Source organism: Equus asinus, chromosome 9 (genome assembly GCF_041296235.1).
Source record: "Equus asinus isolate D_3611 breed Donkey chromosome 9, EquAss-T2T_v2, whole genome shotgun sequence".
NCBI classification, from domain to species: Eukaryota; Metazoa; Chordata; class Mammalia; order Perissodactyla; family Equidae; genus Equus; species Equus asinus.
In genome coordinates, this window is record NC_091798.1 from 45,567,924 (window position 1) to 45,588,047 (window position 20,124).

Here is a 20,124-nt window from a genome sequence, read left to right on the forward strand (position 1 = left end):
AAGGCAGAACCTGGAAAATGAGGAATTGCTGCCAATAGGCTGTAGGAACCTGTGGAAGAAGAAGTCACAGCAACAGTCACTCATCATGGACAGTGGTCCCTTGATGCTGCCTGAACCTAGCTCCTAGGCCACGATGCACACAGAGGGCTTTCGCTCTGTGTCTGTGAGAGGTGGTGTTTTTCTAAGGTGAGTTCACTCAAGGCACTCAAGCTTCAAAAGTGGAGACCTGCAAAGAACACAGGAGGCCTTGCATGTGTGAAATTGCAGCTGTGGAGGTCCCAATGCCCATTTATGACCCACAGCTGCCTGAGGGCTTAGGGCTGGCCCATGCTGCACTGGCATCAGACAGTCCAGCAGTGAGCAAATTCCATCATGCCTGGACCTGGCCACTTGTGCCCTTCGCTGCTAAAACTCAAGGCCTAGAGAAAGGGGAATACAATAGCAAAAAGAAAGAGGCCGCAAGGCACGCCCAACTCTCAATAGGAGCAATGAGATGATGAGAGCACACAAAAGCAAAGAAAGCATCTTCATACCCCCTTAGTGGAAGCTAAACTCAGATAGAACCTTCCAGGGGCCTGGATCAGGAGGCTGAGTCTCCTGTGAAGTCAATTATTTGTTGAGCGAGTATTTGTTGAGCCTCACGTTCTGCTGCCGACTGTGAGCAAAGCACTGGGCTCAGCCTGAAATGTAGCTAAGCTGCAAACCTCATGTAGATTCTGTTAAGCTTTCAATCTTAGGTTGGTTCCTCCAGCTATCGATTTTCCAAGCAGCCCTGGGAGGCAATTCCTGTGGGGTCTGTGGTTTGCAGGGACTTTGACCCCTCTGGCCCCAAGGTTTGAGTGAGAGAGTTTTGCCAAGTGAGAATGTATAGAAGGGAAGGTCCTGCTGGGAGCTAGATAGGTGGGGTTGGAGCAAATGTGTGCCGCAGGGCCCCACTCCAAATGCTGTGATGCCGAGGCAGCCGAGATGAGGCCCTCGTGGCAGCCAGCTTCCTCTGGCCCTCAGGGATAGGCTGCCCAGCACCCCAGGTTTCCCATTAGGGCCTACGCAGATGCTGCCATGTGTTACCCGCTTCTGAGAGGCTGGAGTCAAGCTGTTCACAGTGGCAGGAGCCCTTCTTCCCAGAGCCCCTCTGAGGACAGAACCGGAGGCAGTGAGGCTGTGTCATGGAGTCACTCAGAGACCTCTGTCCACACCAGGAGCACAGGCACTGGTGCCATCACCAAGGGCCTGAGGCCCAGAACACTACCTGCAGAGTCATTGGAAGGACGTGGAACAGCAATTCTTATTTGCTTGTTTAACTGGTTTCTAACTTACTAAAAACTTTCCCAGAGTCAGTTAAGTCAGTACACTGGTTTTTGCAGCATGCTAGGAAAGAGAGAGTTTTCCGTATATTTAATTTTCTTAGAATCTACAGAAATCTTTTTAGTATTCTACCTTCACGAGAAATGAATGGGGCGAGGGGAGGGAGAAATCAACCCTTACCTCTTTGGCCCTGTTACTTTTTTGTGGAGAGGCAGAGTGAGGGGACAGAGCCCAGAGCAGGGGTTCAGGGTCTAACCCCAGCTCTGGCACAAAGGTAAGTGGCTTCAGCCAAGCCCCTCCCCACCTTGTACCTCAATTTCTCTGTCTTTAAAATAAGGAAGCTAAACGATCTGGTCCCCAAGGCCTTTTCTCCCCAGACAGCCACAGCCCGGGGCCAGATGGCGTCAGGCAGGCACGACCAGGCTGTGTGCTCTGCTGCCCACCATGGGGCTGCCAGAGAGCAACTGGTGGGGCTGAGGTTGGAGGAAGCTGCCTTGAAGAAGAGGTTCACCACACAGACAGGCCAGGACCAAGTTTGGACAAAGGACACAGCATCCTTAGGACCACACGTTCCAGGGAGTGGCGCTGTCCGTAAATGTGTCTAGAAATAAGAGTCTTTGCTTTTTTGGCATCACCTGATCCTTTCTGATTTTAGTTGACAACAAATGGCCAAGGGAAGCTTTACCTTTCGGAACAGGAAAGGTCAAATGTACGTCAAATCCAAGGCTGTCACTTATTTGAACACTTGTGTTGGTGGCCAGCCCTAGATGACCTGGGGCAGACGTGCATGTCTGGGAGGATGGCCCAGGGACTGCAGAGTGCTGATGTGCTGTGTTGATTCATTGCCCTCGGGGCACATTCTCCCCATGCTCCCCACACACCACCTGCTCGCCTGGCCTCCCCGACCTTGACCAGGACTCGCACTTTGTGCCCGTACCAGATGCACCCAAACTGCAGCTTTTGTGTGTGCCCAGTGTGGCATGTGACCCTGCCTGGGGGTCAGCTACTAGAAGGAGCATGACCATGGCTATGTTTGCTCCTCCCAGGCCTCAGTGTGGGAAACATGTTCTACGTTTTCTCCAACGATGGCATTATCATCCTGCACCCAGTGGACTGTGAGATCCAGAGGCATCTCAAACCCACTGAGAAGATCTTCATGAGCTACGTAAGTTTCTGTGCCTATGGCATGTCTCCATCACACACAAAGTCCTAAAAGCCAGTCTTTCACCCTATGTGCCATTTTATTCTTGAGTTCCATTTGCTATCTGTTGTGTGGTTCCAAATGTGTCCCAAGGCTAAGGAAGGAATGTATGAGGCTAAGTTTAAACTCTCATTCCTTCCATGCACTGAGCCTGAGGTGACGCCGAGGGTGTTCAGATGGATTCCTGGCCTCAAGTTCACAGTCAAATCATGGAGACAGCAATGTGGACAGGTGCCAAACAGGTGCTATGAGAAGGTTGTGCAGGGTGCACTGGAACATTGAGGAAAGAGGCCTCTCAAGACATGGGGAGGACAAAGTCCCAGAAGGCTCCTGGGGCAGGGGATGCTGGACGTAGTTCTGAAGAACAAGTAGGTGGTGGGTTTCTAGAGGAAATGTCATGAACATGGAGAATAGAGGCGTAAACCATCATGTCACGTTCAGGGAACCACAAATATTCTGTATGCCTCGAGGGAAGAATGGATGTGGAGGGGCCTAAGATTAGGATGATAGTAGATGAAGGTCAAGGCCAAGGAGTTCTAATGGTATCCTGAAAGCCCTGGGATCCATGAAGGACTTCAGGCGAAAGAAGATCTGATTAGGTTGCTTTAGAACGTGTGCAAGGGCCTCCGTGCAGGCAATGGTGAGAAGCGCTGGACTAGAAGCACAGAAGTAGGTGAAAAGGCTGTTGTCATCATCCAGGTGAGAGAGGGGGTGACCTGGGTTAAGCCAGTGGCAGTGGGAATGGGGATAATTGAGTAGATTTTAGAGGGGACATGAGGGCAACCCAGAGTGCTGCAAGGAGGAGGAAAATGCCCTTCACACGGGAGGAAGAGCAGGTTGGGGGGACACAGTTCATTCTCTAACACTCTACCAGGCCCAGGGCTGGGTCCTGGGAAGCCCAGGAGGAGGACAGATAGATTCCCTGTCAAGCAGATGAGGTTGGCCTATGATGGGCTGAGTTTGAGGTGCCCATGGAAAACATGCACAGAAACATCCAGAAGGCAGTGGGGGAAACAGAAATGTTGAACTGAAGAGGCCTAGGTACTCTGGCAGGCAAAAGTAGCTTTAAGGAAGCCTGGAGAATGTGAGTCACAGAACCCAAGGAAGGCCAAGTTTACGAAAGGAAGGAATGCTCAACCAGTCGATAGACGAGGTGAGCTTGGAGGTCCTCAGTGGCCCTCAAAGAACCAGGGGAGAGAGCATGAAACATGTGAATGCCCAGAGTGTCAGACGTGCCATGAACAAAATATGAGGCCAGATACAAAGGGTCAATGTAACACGCAGTGGGCAGAGGCAGAAGACGTGATTGCTGGTAGTAGATTTAGGAAAGACCCAGCTATCAGGAGGCAGCCCCCAGGGCTGTGCTTCCCCACCCCACACTAACCCAGGGCTCCATCTCTCCCCCACTGGCATCCCACTTGGCCTTGTGTTGGCAGTTTCTCGCATGAGATCTGACCTCTTCTACTAAACCCTAGCTTTGAGGGTAGAACTATGGCATTAATCCAAGAGAGTCATCTAAAAGCCCCCACATGCCCTCTCCTTGAGGACATACACTGAATGACCTGGTGAATAGTGACGGGCTTAGATTCATGAAGGCAGTGGGCTCAGCCCAAACGAGTTCCTAAAACAAGTTTGTTGCATTGCTGTGCTTGGGTTGGTGTATCTCAGGCTGTTGTATTTCTCACATTTGTAGCTTGGAACCAGCTGTTTTCCAGGCTATTTTATTTGAATTAATCTTTTTTAAAAGTACTACCTCTGATGAATTTTCCCTCCACATAATAGCAATGAAACAACCTAGAAAGAGTGGTCCTAGTTAATTGCTGGTAATTAGGTTTAAATAATTGCACCCTGTCACATTGGCATTAATTTCTCATATATTTGCAGTAATCTAAGCTGTAGCTTGGGGGAAATCTCTTAAATCCTAACCAGGACTCAATTTTCCTAAGAAGCTAGAACAAGACACAGTAAGAGAGGTCCTAAGGTATTTCAGGCAACACAAGACCATGGCGAGCTGTGGAGCAGTCCCAAATAACAGTTTTCTCATCTAGAAAATGCCAAACACCTCACACGAGGGTTACAATGAAATGACCCTTTTTCTAAAGTGCTGAATGAGTAGGAGTTTGGTGCATCTTCTCTCAGGCTTCTCTGCTGGATTCAGTGTTGTCTTTGTCCAGCGGGAAGCAGCATGATTGATAGAGAAGGGCACAGACTTCAGAGTCAGGCAGACATGGGTTCAGAGCCCACTTCTGTCACTCAGCGGGCTAAGTGACTTTAGGGAAGTTATGTAACCCACCTGAACCTCAGTTTTCTCATATGCAGATTGGGGTTATTATGAGAATTAAATGTGATGACAGTGGCAAGGGTCCAAGGAAGCAGGCTGTTTCAAAGCTATTGCGGTCTTCTAGGAGAGAAACAGGGTGGAGATGGAAAGTAGATGAACTCAGAGATCTAGGAGGTAGTCTCGGTAGTCTTCAATGACTAATCAGAGGTGAGTTCATGGGAGTACGAAGAATCAAAGATGGCGTTCATGCTTTGGACTGGGCTAATAGATGGAGATGAGAACCCAGAGGGAGGAGCAGGTATGGAGGCAAGAAACAGTTCAGGTGTGGATGATTGAGGATGAGGTGGCCGAGATAGAACCAAGTGGGAACTGGAGAAGGTGGTTCTGAGGTAAAGGCACAGATCTGGGAGCCATGAGCATGGAGTGTTGGATAAAGCCAGGTGGCTAGACAAGGTCACCAAGGGTGTGTGTAGGTGATTTGAGATGGGCACCAAGAATAGAACCCTGGAGGTCATTAACAGGTAAGAGGTAGACCAAGAGGAACTGCAAAGAAGATTGAGACAGAGTTGGGTCAGAGTCATGAGGGAAGACATGGGATTGTATATCTTGGAAGACAAGGGAAAAGAAGGTCACCTTTTTCATTCTTTTCTTCATTCAACAAATCTATTTTAAGTACTAATTCGGTGCTGGGCACTATACTAGGTGCTAAGGATGTAGCAGTGAATCAAACCAACAGAGAGTCTGCTCTCAAGGAGTTTACAATCTAGTGAAAGAAGAGAGACTAAACTGACAAATAAATGCATAAAGTCAAGTACGTGAATGATGCACCAAGGTAAGGCAGTGAGGAGCTGGGGGCGCAAGCTAGATGAGGTCAAAGAAGGCCTCTTAGTTAGGTGACACTTAAGCAGAGACCTGAAGGATGTGAGAGAAGAAACCATGCAGGTATCTGGGGAAGAGCATTCCCAGCACAGGGAACAGCCAATGCAAAAGCCCTGGAGCAGGAGTGTGGTGTGAGTGAAGAAGAACAAGCATGCCATGTACACAGAGTAGGGTGAGTAAGGGAGAGAAAAGCCAGAGATGGGTCAGAGGAGTCGCAGGAGCCAGAGTGTACAGGGCCTTGAGGCTCAGGAGAGACTTGGATCTTATTCTGAGCAAGAAAGAATGCTACTGGGGAGAGGGCACTGAGAAGAGGACTAAGGTGGGCTGACTTACACTTTACAATGATCCCCCTGGTTTCTGTGTCAAGAAAAGGTAGGAGGAGGCCAGGGTGGAATCAAGGGGCAATCAGGATGCTATAGCAGTTACTCCGGTGACAGATAATGGGGCTTGAGCTAAGGTGATAGAGGTGGAAATGGTAAGAAAGAGACAAATTCTGGATATATTTTGAAGGTAAAGCTGAAATGACTTTTAATACACTGGATGAGGGCTAAGGGTATGGGAAGAAAGAGGAGTCAAAGATGGGCTCAAAGTTGTTGGTCTAAGGAAATAAAACCATGGAGCTGCCATTTTTTGAATGGAATGAGCAGGACTGGGAGGTAAAAGTGAGAGTTGATTTTGGACTCACAAGTTTGAGATGGTCATTAAAGGACCAAAGTAGAGCTAGATAGTTGGCTGTATAAGTCTGGAGTTCAGGGAAGAGGCCTGAGCTGAAGATATCAGTTTCGGAGTTGTAAGCATGTAGACTGCAGGTAAAGCCATAGGTTGCATGACATTAACAAAGGGAGTGGCTTTTGGAGGAAAAAAAGTCATCCAGGAGCGAACCCCGAGCACTCTGACATGTAGAGATCAGCAAACTCCTCACGATGGAGCAACAGAGAAGGATCAGTCTCTGGGCAGGATGGAGGGGCAGGAACCAATGGATAGTCACCACAGTGTCAGAGGATGCCCCAAGTTCAAATAAAATGATGGTGGAAGTTTAATAACTGAGGAGTCAATATTGACCTTGGTGAGAACAGTGCCCACTTTGTGGTAAGGACAGGAGCCAGAGAGTTAAGGAGCATGTGAGAGGTGAGGAAGCAGAGAAAGAGTGTAAGTAACTCTTTCTTTCAGAAGTCGGCCCATTGACAGAAGTTTTTTAAATGATGGGGATGAGGAGAGGGAGAAGGTAGCACACAAGCCTGAAGACCATGGCCCCGGGAGCTGCTGACTGAGAGGGCCACAAAGGGAGCTACAGGCTCAGAAGAAGTAGGAGGCAGTGAAAGATGAAAGGAACGTGAAGAGAAAACTGGTGGGAGGGTTCGTGTGCCATGTTCTGTGTATGCAAAGGATTCTAAGAGAGGGAAGAAAGGACGGAGGAGCGTCAGCGGAGAGGGAGCCCAGAGATGTCAGGGGAAGGGAGATGAAGAAGATATATGGCAGCCTGTCTCCTACAGGAAGAAATCTGCCCTCAAGGGGAAGGAGATGCCACCCAGCCCTGCCAGTGGGCATCAGCAGTGAACGTCAGGCACCGGTACATCTACGTGGCACAGCCGGCACTGAGCAGAGTCCTTGTGGTCGACGTTCAAGCCCAGAAAGTCCTGCAGGTACATCTCTCTAAGGGAGTGAGGGGGACTTCTACTTCAGCGGTGCAGCCAGCCAAATTCTTCTTTGCTTCGTGCACACTCCCTGGCTACTATGACAGGTGATCGGGCTAGGGGGATGGGGGTGGGGGCAGGGGGCAGCAAAGAGGATTCATGTGCAGTGATTCATCAAGTATTTATTGCCTACTCTGTGCCAAGCACTGTTCTAGGTGCTTGGAAAACAGCCAAAATTGAGCAATGAAGTCTTAGAACTTATATTCTAATTGTGGAGACAGACCATAAATCAGAATTATAGGGAGTCATAAATAGTAAGAGCTATTTACAGGTGAAATGTGACAGAGGAACTGGAATACTATTTTAAATTGGCCCTCACTCTGGAGGTGAACAGAACCTGAGATCTAAATGCCAAGTGGGATTCCAACTCTGGCAGCAAAAGGAAGGCCAGTGGGGCTGGAGTACAGTGAGGAAGGGGAGATGGGTGCAAGGAAGTTGCGGGGAAACAAGGCCAGTGAACTAGAAAGCCACCAAAGGGTTTCATCAGGGGACTGACATCATCTGACGTATTTTTACAAGTCAATATGACTGCTGTGTTAAGAACAGACTGGAAGAACGAGCAGGGATGTGGTCACCGAAATAATCCAGGCAAGAGATGATGACAGCAGTGGAGGTGGTGAGAAGTGATCAGATTCTTGATATATTTTAAATGTGGAGCCCAAAATGTTTTCTGCTGGGTTGAACGTAAAGTTTGAGAGAGAGGAATCAAGTTTTTTTGTTTTAACTTAAGCAACCGTAGAATGATGATGCCATTTACGATGTGTGGTGGGCTGAATAATAGCCCACAGGATGCCCACATCCTAACCCCAGGAACCTGTGAATGTCATTTTCTATGGCAAAAGAGACTGGGCAGATGCGATTAAATTAAGGATTTTTAAACAGTAAGTTATCCTGGGTTATCTGGGTGAGCCAAAAATGCAAGCACAAGTATCTTTATAAGAAGGAGAGACGGGGAGAAATTTGACTGGATAGAAGAAGGAGGCAACAGGAGGGCTAAAGCAAGATGCTACACTGCTGACTTTGAAGACTGGAGGAAGAGACCGTGAGCCAAGGAATGCAGCTCTAGAGGCTAGAAGTCAAGGAAACGCATTCTTCCCTAGAGCCTCTCGAGGGAGCACTGCCATGTAGACATGTTGGTTCAGCCCGATGAAAATGATTTTGGACTTCTGGCCTCCAGAACTGTGAGAGAATAGATGTGTGTTAAGTCACCAAGGTTGTGGTATTACGTTCTGCAGGAATATAAAACTCACGTGCTGTGATAAAGACTTTGAGCAAGGTGAGGGTTGGTGGGGGTAGGTCATGGAGCAGGTAAAAGGGAAAATTAGGAATTCAGTTTTGGAGCTGTTAAGTTTAAGCTACTATTATATATATAAGTAGAGATGTCAAGTAAGCAGTTGGATAAACACATCTAAAGTCAAAGGAGAGGTCTAGGCTGGAGATGTCAATGTGGATATCATCACCGTGTGAACTGTGTTGAATCCAGAGAACTGGATGAAATCACTGAGGGTAGTATAGATAGAGAGGAAGTCAAAGTTTGAGCCCTGGAGCCCTCCAACACTTAAAGATCAGGAAGGAGAGAAGCAGCCAACAAGAAGGCCAAAAAGGAGTAGCCTAAAAGGTAGGGAGAAAATCAGGAGAAGAGGGAATTCCAGAAGCCAAGAAAATAGAGTCTTTTAAGGTAGAGTTAGTAGTCATGATGTCAAATGTTGCTGAGAGAATTTGTATGTTTTTAAGATTGAGAATTGACCATTGGATTTGATGCCACATGGATCACCTTGGCAGGAACAGAAAGTTGATAATGGTGGAATGCAAGCCTAAGGGAATGGATTCAAGTTAGAATGGTAGGAGATGAAGTGGAGACGGTGAATATAGACAACCATTTTGAGAGGTTTTGCTGTAAAGGTGAGTAAAAGTAGACAAATGAGGCAGTGGCTAGAAGAGGATGCCAAAGTAACTTTTTTAGACTAGGTGACATTACAGCATTTGTTGCTAATGGGAACAACTGTTCCCACAATTCTTCCCTTTCTTCTGAATCATAGAAATAGGCAGGAGTCAATGAAATCCAGGGTGTACAAGTGGAGATGCTAACTTTAGATAAAAGCACTTTCTTTCATTATAACATGAGGAAATGGAAAGTATGCAGGCACAGGTGCAAATAGGTGATACAATTGGAGGCAGTTGGATGAACCTCTCTTCTGGCTGCTTTTATTTTCTCAGTGATACAAGAAGGAAAATTATCACCAAGGCTGGAGGTTTGAGGAGAGAGGTGAAAGTTGCATGTGAGATTGAGTGGACCAGGCAACTGTGATAGGACTGCTGGGCAATAGTGAAGGCTCACTTAAGGATGGTGGATGTAAATTTAAAGTGAGACTGGGGAACAGTGTTGTGTCTTTTTTCCTAGCAATGCTCAGCTGCCCTGGTGCAGGCTCATTGTAGGAAGAAAGTTGAATGTAGCCAAGGTTTGGTTTTTCCTGGCAAATGCAACAGGAGACTTTCTAGCTGTCTCTTTGTTATTGATTTCCCTGACCAGAGAACATACTCTGAATAATTTCAATCCTTTGAAATTTACCAAAGTTTGCTTTATGACCCAGTTTATCGATTTTGGTAAATGTTCCATGTGCACTTTAAAAGAATGTGTATTCTGATGTTAGTAAGTACAGTATTCTATATATATGTCCGTTATGTCAAGTTCATTGTATTGTTAGATCTTCTAAGTGATTTTTTTGTCCATGTAGTCTATCAGCTACTAAGAAGTATGTTGAAATCTCTCACTATGATTGTAAATCTGAGTTCTATCCATTTTTGCTTTAAAATTGTAATAACTTCCTTGAGGAAAGACTCGTTTATTCTTACAAAATATCCCTCTTTATCTCTGACAATGCTTCTTACCTGAAAGTCTATTTTTGTCTAATATAAGTATAGCTAAATCAGATTTATTTTGATTAGTGTTATCATGGTATAATTTTCCATCCTTTTAACTTTCAACCTTTCTATGTCCATATATTTAAGGTAGTCTTTTATAAAGCCACATGTAGTTGTCTTTTGGTTTTTGGCTTTTATCTAGTTTAATAATCTTGGTCTTTCACTTAGAGTATTTGATCCATTTATCTTTAATGTAATTAATTCTATAGTTATATCTATCATCCTACTGTGTTTCTATTTGACCTACCTGTTTATGATGGGAGAAAGTTAAGAGAATGGCTACAGCCTAAACTTTAGGGAAGTTTTGCTGTGAAGAGGGTAGACAGATGGGGTAGCTGGAAGAGTAGACGTAGTCCAGAGGGTTTTTAAAAGAGAGAAAGATATCAAGAAACTAGAGATACTGTCAATCTATCATTACTGGTGGGTTAAGAAGCTCTGAGTAGAGGAAGACAGTGCCAGATCTTGAAGCCTTTGGTCAATTAAGGGAAGCAGCCAGGACGCTGGTAGATAGAAACAAGGAGGAGTAGCTGTGGGCGTGAACAAAGGACCTAGGGCATATTTCGGCAGAGAGCAGGGATGTGCAAAAATCAAGAGTTCAGTTGAGCTCATCAACAAAGGGATGAATTCTAAAGTCATCAGAGTATATAGTGAGTTATTTGAAGCCATGGTATTGGATGAACTCACCCTACAAGGAAAAGGATGTGGACAGAGAAAAGGTCAAAGATGAAGACCTGGGACATGCCAACATTTAGAAGTCAGGATGAGGAAGATAAGCTAGGGATGTGAGAGGCTGAGCGATGAAAATGTTTCCAGAAGGTATAAGTTAACCACGTCGAATCTCACTGAAATGTCAAGTAAGAGGATGATCACAAAGTGACTTCTGACTCTGACATGAAGGTCTAGAACAGTTCAGTGAAGTGATGAAGACAGAAACTTAGTGGGAATGAGTTAAGGAGAAGTGGATTCAGGAACTCCATAGACAGTTCTTTAGAGAAGTTTTGACTGATGGGGTTTTTTCCCCCTCAGATTAAAAAGGCTAGAATACGGTTAGTCAAAATTGAAATTTCAGAAATTTTATTGACATGGTCTAAGTTATGGTAGCTGAGGTGAGGAGAAGGAAGAGATCATTGAAACCAAGGAGGAACTGAGAAAGGGCCTTTAGATGAATCATCTGTGTGGATCTGAAGGCACTGATCTTGAGAACCCAGTGAGGGGTAGAGAAGACAATGAGTCATGTGTTAATGTCTTTAGTGAACAAATAGAGTAGCTAGGACATTTGACCAATGACAAGAAGAGCAGAGGTCATAGTCTAGTGGCATGAGCATCATAGAACAGAGTTTTGGAACTTATAAAACCACATTATAAGAAGTGGAAGAGAAAACAGCCTGCATTGCACAGGCCCACAGGGGCAGCTCTATCCTCAGGGGAGACCAGAGTTTCAATTACAGCCATAAAAAAAGAGTTGGCCTGGTGCCGTAGTCTCAGTCCCAGCCGCTCCAGTCAAAGGATGTTCTAGATAGAAGCTGCGCCAAGATAAGAGACAGGTGACAATGGATGATCTCAAAGTCAGTCTCAGATGACCCAGGGGGAAGGGCCAATTCACCAGAATCAGGGCCACAGGGCAGCCTAGGGAAGGAAGCTGAGGGTTCAAGAGGCCCAAAGGGCTCCCAGGAGAAGTGAAGTGATGAAGAATCAGTCCTCAGCTGATTCTTGAGTGGAAAACTTAAAGCCTCTGTGTTTAGGCTTTTGCCAAGATGGTCCGGGTCTTCTTCAAGTAAAACACACAAGAAGTTTTTAAAATGGAGAAATTACTGGCAACCAATTTTATGTCTCTGCAGACAAAATGAGAAGGGAGGCTTCTGTGCTGGCTTCCCTAATGGGCTCATTGCCAAGGCTGCTAGGCTGGCTTTCCACCCACCCTGGAGTGATGGCCATGCACACAAAGCCAAGAAATGACCACTGGGTCAGCTTTTGCAACAATGATGACCAACTTGTCACTATTTTTTTTCAAGTCCATAGGTGTGGACCCTCTGCCAGCTAAGCTGTCCTATGACAAGTCGCATGACCAAGTGTGGGTCCTGAGCTGGGGGGATGTGCACAAGTCCCAACCAAGCCTCCAGGTATGTTCAGCATATGGAGGCCGAGACCCACCCCGCAGGAAAGAACTCTCTCCTTGTCTAATAAATGTCTCCCACTTCCCTAGGTGGATAATCTTATTTATCCAAAATATGTCCAGAAAGGCTCAAGGAGAGATTAGGAAACGGCCTCAAGACAATGCCTCTCTCGGGCAATTAACAGGGTGTCTTTAGCGAGGTCTGCTATTAAGGATATAAATACTGATGATCGATAGGATTCTGATGTCATGATAACCAGAATGGGGCTCCCAGGCCCCACCCAGCCCAGCTCCTCAACACCTGCAAAACAGAGGGAGGCCCTGGAGTCCAGGCGGCTAGATGCTGGTCAATAAGGAAGGAGAATGAAAGCACATTTACTGAGTGCTTTCAGTGTGCTAGGGCACAGAAAAGCCAGATAATTTGCCCACGGTCCAACCCAGGCAGTGTCGCTCTGCAGCCCACATTCAGCCACCGCTCTGTACTGCCTCCTAGGAAGAGCTTGGGCCCAGGAAATCTGTGGGATTCCTCCATCCACTAGCCAGGGAAGGTCAACACCCCCCTTGTGTTGAGTATGCCCGGCTGAGCCTTTCTCATCAGGGATCCATGAGAGGATTAAGCCCCATAAAAAGTGATTTGAATGCCTATTTTCGCAATTTTCCCTAAGGTGGTACATAGAACCATTCTAGATGCACAGAAGAGAAGTTAATTCATTTAGTGGCTGCCTTGGGACATGAGGGTTTCATTCTCTCTCAGAACCCCAGCTGAGAAGGGCTGCAGATGGAAGGAAGTTCACCTTGTTCCCATGACTGGTAGGAGGCCGGGGACACCCAGGTCTAGAGAAGCTTCCTCCTGGGGACTGACCACCTGTCTGCCTACCTCCACACTGCTGGGCCAGCGGGGAGACACTACTTCACCTCCTATAAACCAGGATTGTTGCCACTTGATGGATGCCATCAACCATCCTGGGCCCCAGGGAGCTAACAAAAAAAATAACCCATTAGAGAGCCTAGGAGCCAGAATAAAGGTTACTCAGAACAGAGTATAAGCCCAGAGAATTATCGGTCACTTTGCCAACTCTAAGAAAGTGCTTAAGGAAATTCAAGGGGAAGGGCCAGCAAAACAGATTTTTCTGGAACTAAAAATGAACAAAAATGACTCTTAAATTAAAACTGCAGTAGATGAGTAGAAAAAAATGCGTGATTTCTACTGAGACCCAAGCTAGTCACCTGAAAGATAAAAAGCAAGAAAATCTCTTTCAAATCACAGAGCTAATATATGAAGAGATTAAGACGTGAGGTCTCAGAAGTCAGCAGAAGTTTAGAAAGAGAAAAGATAATAGTTGTAACGGAGTCGAGATTAAATAAATTTGGAGTAAAATCTCCAAGTTGAAAACTTAATCATATAGTTTGAAAGGGATTCACAAGTTCCAGGCTAGAATGACAAGAAATGGCACATCTCTGCACTTCTTGGTAAAATTTTGCAACTCCAAGAATAAAGGGAAAATCTTACAAGTTTCAAGGCAGGAAGAGCAAGTTACTATAAAAGAAAAAAAAATCAGGTTAGTATTGGACTACTCACCTGCAACATTACCTGGAAGACCCTGCAATCTATATGCTACTAAGATAAAAGAGCTGAATCCAAGAATCCTATTCCCAGCCAAGATAGCATTTAGCTGTCAGGACAAAAGGAAGACATAAAGATATGCGAGAATTCAGACAGCGAATCGCTCATGTGCCCCGTCTGAGGAACATATTTAAGGAAAGACACCAGAAAAACATCAGATGAACCAGATCAGAGACATCAGGATGGAGAAAGATGAAGAGGAGACAGTTGCACGTAATGAACTAGAAAGAAAGGTCCAAATTAAAAGTAAGATGGGTGAGGAGAGACTATGGAAAATGTACAGTAAGTGCTAAACAAGGATGTTTGAATTAGGACAGAGACAGTGAAAGAAATCCTGATACCAGGATGTAACTAAAGATAAATTATTTTGGTAAAAATAAGTAGAAAGTGAAGGAAAGAGGCGACAGTAAAAATGCTCAAAAATGCCATGCTATTAGGATAAGAGAGGATATAGAGAATGTTGTTTGAAATTAATAGTTGAGAAGTGAGTATCTCAATTATTCCAAATGTGACAAACTGAACTCTCTCATAAAAGCAGAGATGATCAGACTGGGTTTTTAAAAAAAGAAAAAAGAAAACTAGCTACAACTTGTTTACAAGAAACACATATGAAATAAAGAGATAATAAAAGGTTGAATTTAAAGGGTTAGGAAGAGTGACGACAAGTGAACAATAGATATCCATGAGTGGCAATATTAACATCAGACGAGGTGGAATTTAAGGTGAAAAGCACTAAACAGCATCAGAAGAAACAATACGTGATGAACAGCTAATAGAGAGCAAACAGCTTTAACAATCAAATACATAAAACAAGAGTGATTACAAATACAAGGAGAATGTGGTTAAAAATGCACTTAAATCTTACATACCAAGGAGACAAAATAATGGCATAGGGAAATTGAACAATATGAATAAGGAACTTGGTTTAATAAATATATGGAAAACCTTTCATCTGCCAAATAGAATTTTTTCACATGTTCACATACACAGAAGTGTATCAGTAATCACAAAGAAAAGGTTAACAAGTTTTGTAAAAGTAGATGTTATAGGCGGCATTATCTGATAATTAGAAATAATTAAAACATGGCTTCATCAGAAAACACTCCTAGATAGCTACTGGACCAAAAAGGAAGTTAAAAGGGAAATTACAAACTGTCTCAAAAGCAATGAAAAAGACTATTTCACATCAAAAGCTGTGGGACACAGAGAAAGAGTACGCAAGGAATATTTGTGTCTTAAAAGCCTGCAAAGGAAGTATTTGTGCTAGAAATTAGAAAGAGAACAAAGCGACTAGTGAGAAGGTATTACTACGAGGCCTGAAATTAACAGAAACAAAACAAAACAAGAAAAAGGGAAACGGGTAAATCTTTCACAAGCCTGATGAAAAGAGGAATGAGACAAGGGACATTGCAGCAGATGCAGGAGGACGAAATCATTGTAAAATAATACATTGCAACTTTGGGCGGCAAATTTTAAAACCTAGAAGAAGTGGATGATTGTTTGCGAAATGTAGAAAAAACAAACTGACCTAAGAAAAGGAAAACTTTCGATAGAACTATTACCATAGAAAGTTTTTTAAAGATTAAAGAGCTCCCGTAGAAAAATGTACAGCTGAGTTTTACCAAACCTTCAAAACATAGGTAATTTTAGTCTTATTTGAACTATCCCAGACCATAGTGGGGAAGATACAGCTCCTTAGTCTGTATTTAATAGCCAGTATAATTGTAATTATGAAAAGTGACCAAAAATATAAGAAATGAAACTATAGACTAATCTCGCTTATGAATACAGAAGCAAAGTTCTAAACATGGTATTTAAACTGGACTCCAGCGAGGCATTTGGATGCAGGGAACAAACCCCCGGCTACAACACGTTTCGCTATCCAGAAATCAGTCAATATTCTTCATAACACAAACAAATTACAACAGCAAAAAACCCATGATATTTCCAATAAATGCTTAAAAGGCATCTAATTAAATACAGCAGACATTCTTAATAAAAAAAACTAAAAATATGAATAGAAGGAAATTCCTCAAATATAATGAAGAATATTTCCCAGAAACCAAGAGCAAATTTTGCCTTAAGGCCAAAACACTAAGAGCATTTTAATTAATATAAGGAATTAGACCATGATGCCCACCATCACCGTAATTGGAAAGTCTCGGAAATGTACTATGACAAGAAAATGAAATAGATTGAATAAGCCTACGTTCGTCACTGTGGGCTGGGGTTCAGGAAACCAGCACTTGCAAAAACTGCTCCCGGAAATGTCAAGTGGCACGGCCTTTGTGGTGAGCAATTTGGAAAAATGAAACAAGAGCCTCAAAATAAGGCTTTTTGATCCAGCAACTTGACTGCTCAGAACTTATCCAAAGGCTGTGATCATGGATATAAACAAGACTTAGCTACAGCATTATGTGTTACTGCATGGTTTATATTTGCAAAACATTAAAAATAATATCCTAATGCTTCTAAATATCCAACACTAAGGAACTGGTTAAATAAACTTTACTGTGACTGCATGAAGGTATTTCTGTAAATGAGACCCATTCCCTCATCAATCCTGCCCCACACTGTCTTGCCCTCTCCCAGGCCCAGGTTTTAGCTGCCGCTCAGCCTGTCCCACTGGATACCTTGTCGCCTGCCCTTCCCCATTGTCACTTCTTGGATGGCTTCATCCACCCCTCCGAGGGAGATGCTCAGCCTTCCTTACCCCACGCTGACTGCTGACGTCTTCTGATAACCAGCTACATATGCACGTCTCCTGAACCAAGCCCACAGAGCCAGCAACTTTGAGAGGTTCAACAGTTATCTTTTGGGCATGGGTGTGCCCGGCCATGTGCCAGGACACAGGCCAAGAAGAAACTCATGACTCAGAGAAGTGAGGCTGACATGCCCACATCAGTTCAAGGGCCCAAGGTACCACATTTTGATGAATATAGGGTGTCAGAGAGCTGAAGCATGAATGACACTGACCACTGACAGCCTGTAATTTTCCATCTCTATTACAAGCTAACATGGTAGGCCTGATATCAAGCCATGATTGCTTGGCATCTTGGAATTCTCTGGCATTTTCCCCAGACTCTCTAAAATCCAATTTCCTAATGCTGATTTTTTGTTAATGCCCAGTTCTCTGAGTTTTGTCCCAGGGCCTTGCCATGGAAGTGTCATTTGGCCATTTTTAAGTCACAGGAAAATAACCTAATGCAACTTCAGAACTCTAGAGCTGCCCAAGACTGAAAATCACAGCCTTTATCATTTCAATCCCGCAGTCTGCCTGCTGACCCCCCATGGGAAGCAGGATCTGAAAGGGACTCAAGCTTCAAACCAGCCTGAGGAGGCAGGCCAGGTGCTGTTTGTTTTGTCATAAAAGTAAAGCCAGCAGGCAGCCCCATTCTTAAAAGGTGAAGCATCCAGAGCTCCAAGCCATGTGAGTCACAAAACCCCACCAGACACTGTCCTGGCTGCAGAAATCTGGATCGTTCCTTCTAAACACATGGCCACAATATCATGATCAGGAAAAGTGTCTCACCTCCCTGTTCAAGGTCTATCGTGTGTGTGTCCTGCTCAGAGGGTCTGGGCTTGTCCTTGGGGCCCTAGAGCCAAAATTGCCCATAAGCCGGCCAAGCCCCACATCTGGCTGCAGGTCTGCCACCTTTCCGGGAAATGGCCTAGAATCTGGAGGCTGATGAGCACATGCAGAAGGGCAAGGGGACACAGGCTGTCTGGCTCCATGTCTCTGACTTGCCCTGGCCCAAGTGTCAGTAGCTAATGGACAGAAGCCCCACTTGACCACAGGGGGCTTTCTGGTGGGACCTCCAGACCACTCTCTCTTCCTCTGTAACCTCAGACATCCCTCAGCTCTGCTCTGCATTGCCAACATGCCCTTCCCTGATACAGACACAGCAGGGACACACACCAGGGAATGGCTGGAGTCGCCTCCTGCCAAGTCCACAGAGGAGAAAGTGTTACCTCCAGGGAAACAGAGGCAGCCATGCTCTGTCACTACCAATTTGTACAAAACACAGGGCCTAATTCTTTACTTTTCACAGCAAGTCCCCTTTGTGAAACTGGAAGCTCTCCCCAGCATTCTAATTGCAAGACATCTAAATGGCTTGCCCAGCATCTCTGAATGGCATCCCTGCGGGATTTCTGCTCTAATAAATTACGGAGTCAGTGCTCTCAGAGAACGCCTCTAAGAGCAGTATATGACAGAGTCCCAACAAACTGGCCCAGGCACCTGGCATCAAAGAAAAGAAAGAACCAACAAACAATTCTACCATTTAACATTTTCCTTATTAAAAAGCTCTCTTCCTCTTTTCCCAGGGTGGCCTAAGTGTTGAGAAGGTGGGATTCTTTGTTGTGAGGGAGGTTCTCTCAAGTGGAGTGATGTTTTGGTTCTGGGGACCTCCCTCAGAAGTCCCAACAAGCCTTACTCTGCGGTCACGGCGGCAGGTGACAATGTGCAGCACGGTCGGGCCTGACCATGCGGAGGGAGCAGTTCAGGCATTCGCTCCGGTCCCGCCACTTCCTGTTCCAGGAAGGATGGATCCCTGCCTATGACATTCCCAAGCAGCTCCCACTCTGCTCCTGCCCCTCCCCAAGACTGTGGCCTGTCCATTGTCACTCCAGCAGCCTGTCTGCTGGGGGTCTCCACCAGGGCATGCAGATGTCTCTGGGTTTCCAGCCCTCAACTTGAACAGGCCCTCACAAGGACTCCCACTCTGTGTTGTAGGTGATCACGGAAGCCAGCACAGGCCAAGGCCAGCACCTTATCCGCACCCCCTTCACAGGAGTGGACGATTTCTTCATTCCCCCAACAAACCTCATCATCAACCACATCAGGTGAGACCAGCGCGCGATGCCCTAAAGTACTCCGGAATCCCCTGCATGGGGCAGCTTCACCCAGGATGGGACCTGCTCCTTTCTCTATCTCCCCTATCCATCCTGGGCTGGCTTTGGACCCCATCAGGAAGGGACAGAGAAACGGACCCATCCCTATTCCCTAATTGTTAGAGTTAAGAAAGGCGTCCGTGGGGCTGGCCCCGTGGCCGAATGGTTAAGTTCCTGTGCTCTGCTTTGGCAGCCCAGGGTTTCACTGGTTCGGATCCTGAGTGTGGACATGGCAACGCTCATCAGGCCATGCTGAGGCGGCGTCCCACATCGCACAAACAAGGCACTCACAACTAGAATATACAACTATCTACTGGGGGGCTTTGGGGAGAAGGATGAGAGAGAGGGAGGGAGGAAGGAAGGAAGGAAAGATTGGCAACAGATGTTAGCTCAGGTGCCAATCTTTAAAAAAAACAAAACAAAAGAAGAAGATGAAAGACACCCAGTGAGGTCAGGAAGTCTTATCTCAAGGTGAGGAAAATAGAGGAAAGAAGAAAACAACAGTGGCTAATTAGTGGTTAATTGACCACCCTCTACTTGCTAGACACAAAAAACTAGTATAAGTGGTCTCAATCCCTATGTTACAGATGACGAAACTGAGACTCAGAGAAGTTAGGACACTGGCCAAGGTCAGCCAGCCAGGAATTGGCAGAATCAGACTAAATGCAAAGCCAGGTCTCCTTTCAGAGCCCCATTCTGCCTTATTCTCTGCGAACCACAGCCCACGGTTCCTCTCGGAGCCCCCAGAGCAGCCGTGCAGGGGCCGCAGGGAACCGAGGCCTCCTGGCTGCCTGGCTGGGCACCATTCAAAAGAACAGCCTAACAATCACAGCCACGGCCTCCACTGCAAACCTCACCCCAGCCTGCAGACTCCCCCTCCCTATTCCTTTCAGAGAACCCTCATCGCTTTCTGTAAAGTCAGCACTGCCTGCCCTCTTATAAAGTCATCAGGACCCGAATGTCTGGTGGCACTATTTACGCCTTTCTTTAGTCTGACATCAAGCACCTTTCTCCAGGAAGAAATGATTCATTTTTGCAAGCCGAGGCTGGACTTATAGGACTCGCCCATCTATCCTTGCCCGAGGAAGAAAAGAGCCACTTTATGAACCCCTCAGTGTAGAGAGTGACTAGAGAGGAGCCTCTGAGATGGTTGTAAAGGGTGAAGCCCCCTCCGAGAAGCTGCCTTCAGCCGGAAGCCACGCAAACTCCGAG

At 45.7% G+C, this 20,124-nt stretch overlaps 1 protein-coding gene across 4 annotated transcripts in view; it reads left to right on the forward strand.

Moving 5' to 3' along the window:
• Positions 1-20,124, forward strand: part of FSTL4 (follistatin like 4) — a 399,058-nt gene that overhangs the window by 371,448 nt on the left and 7,486 nt on the right. For 2 of the 4 annotated variants that reach the window (XM_014856745.3, XM_070517382.1), the window contains exons 12-15: positions 2,352-2,470; positions 7,160-7,309; positions 12,295-12,402; positions 18,755-18,864. In XM_014856745.3, coding sequence (XP_014712231.3) covers positions 2,352-2,470; positions 7,160-7,309; positions 12,295-12,402; positions 18,755-18,864 — 487 coding nt within the window. The remainder of the gene's footprint in view (positions 1-2,351; positions 2,471-7,159; positions 7,310-12,294; positions 12,403-18,754; positions 18,865-20,124) is intronic. The other 2 variants (XM_070517384.1, XM_070517383.1) reach the window with 2 other exon arrangements.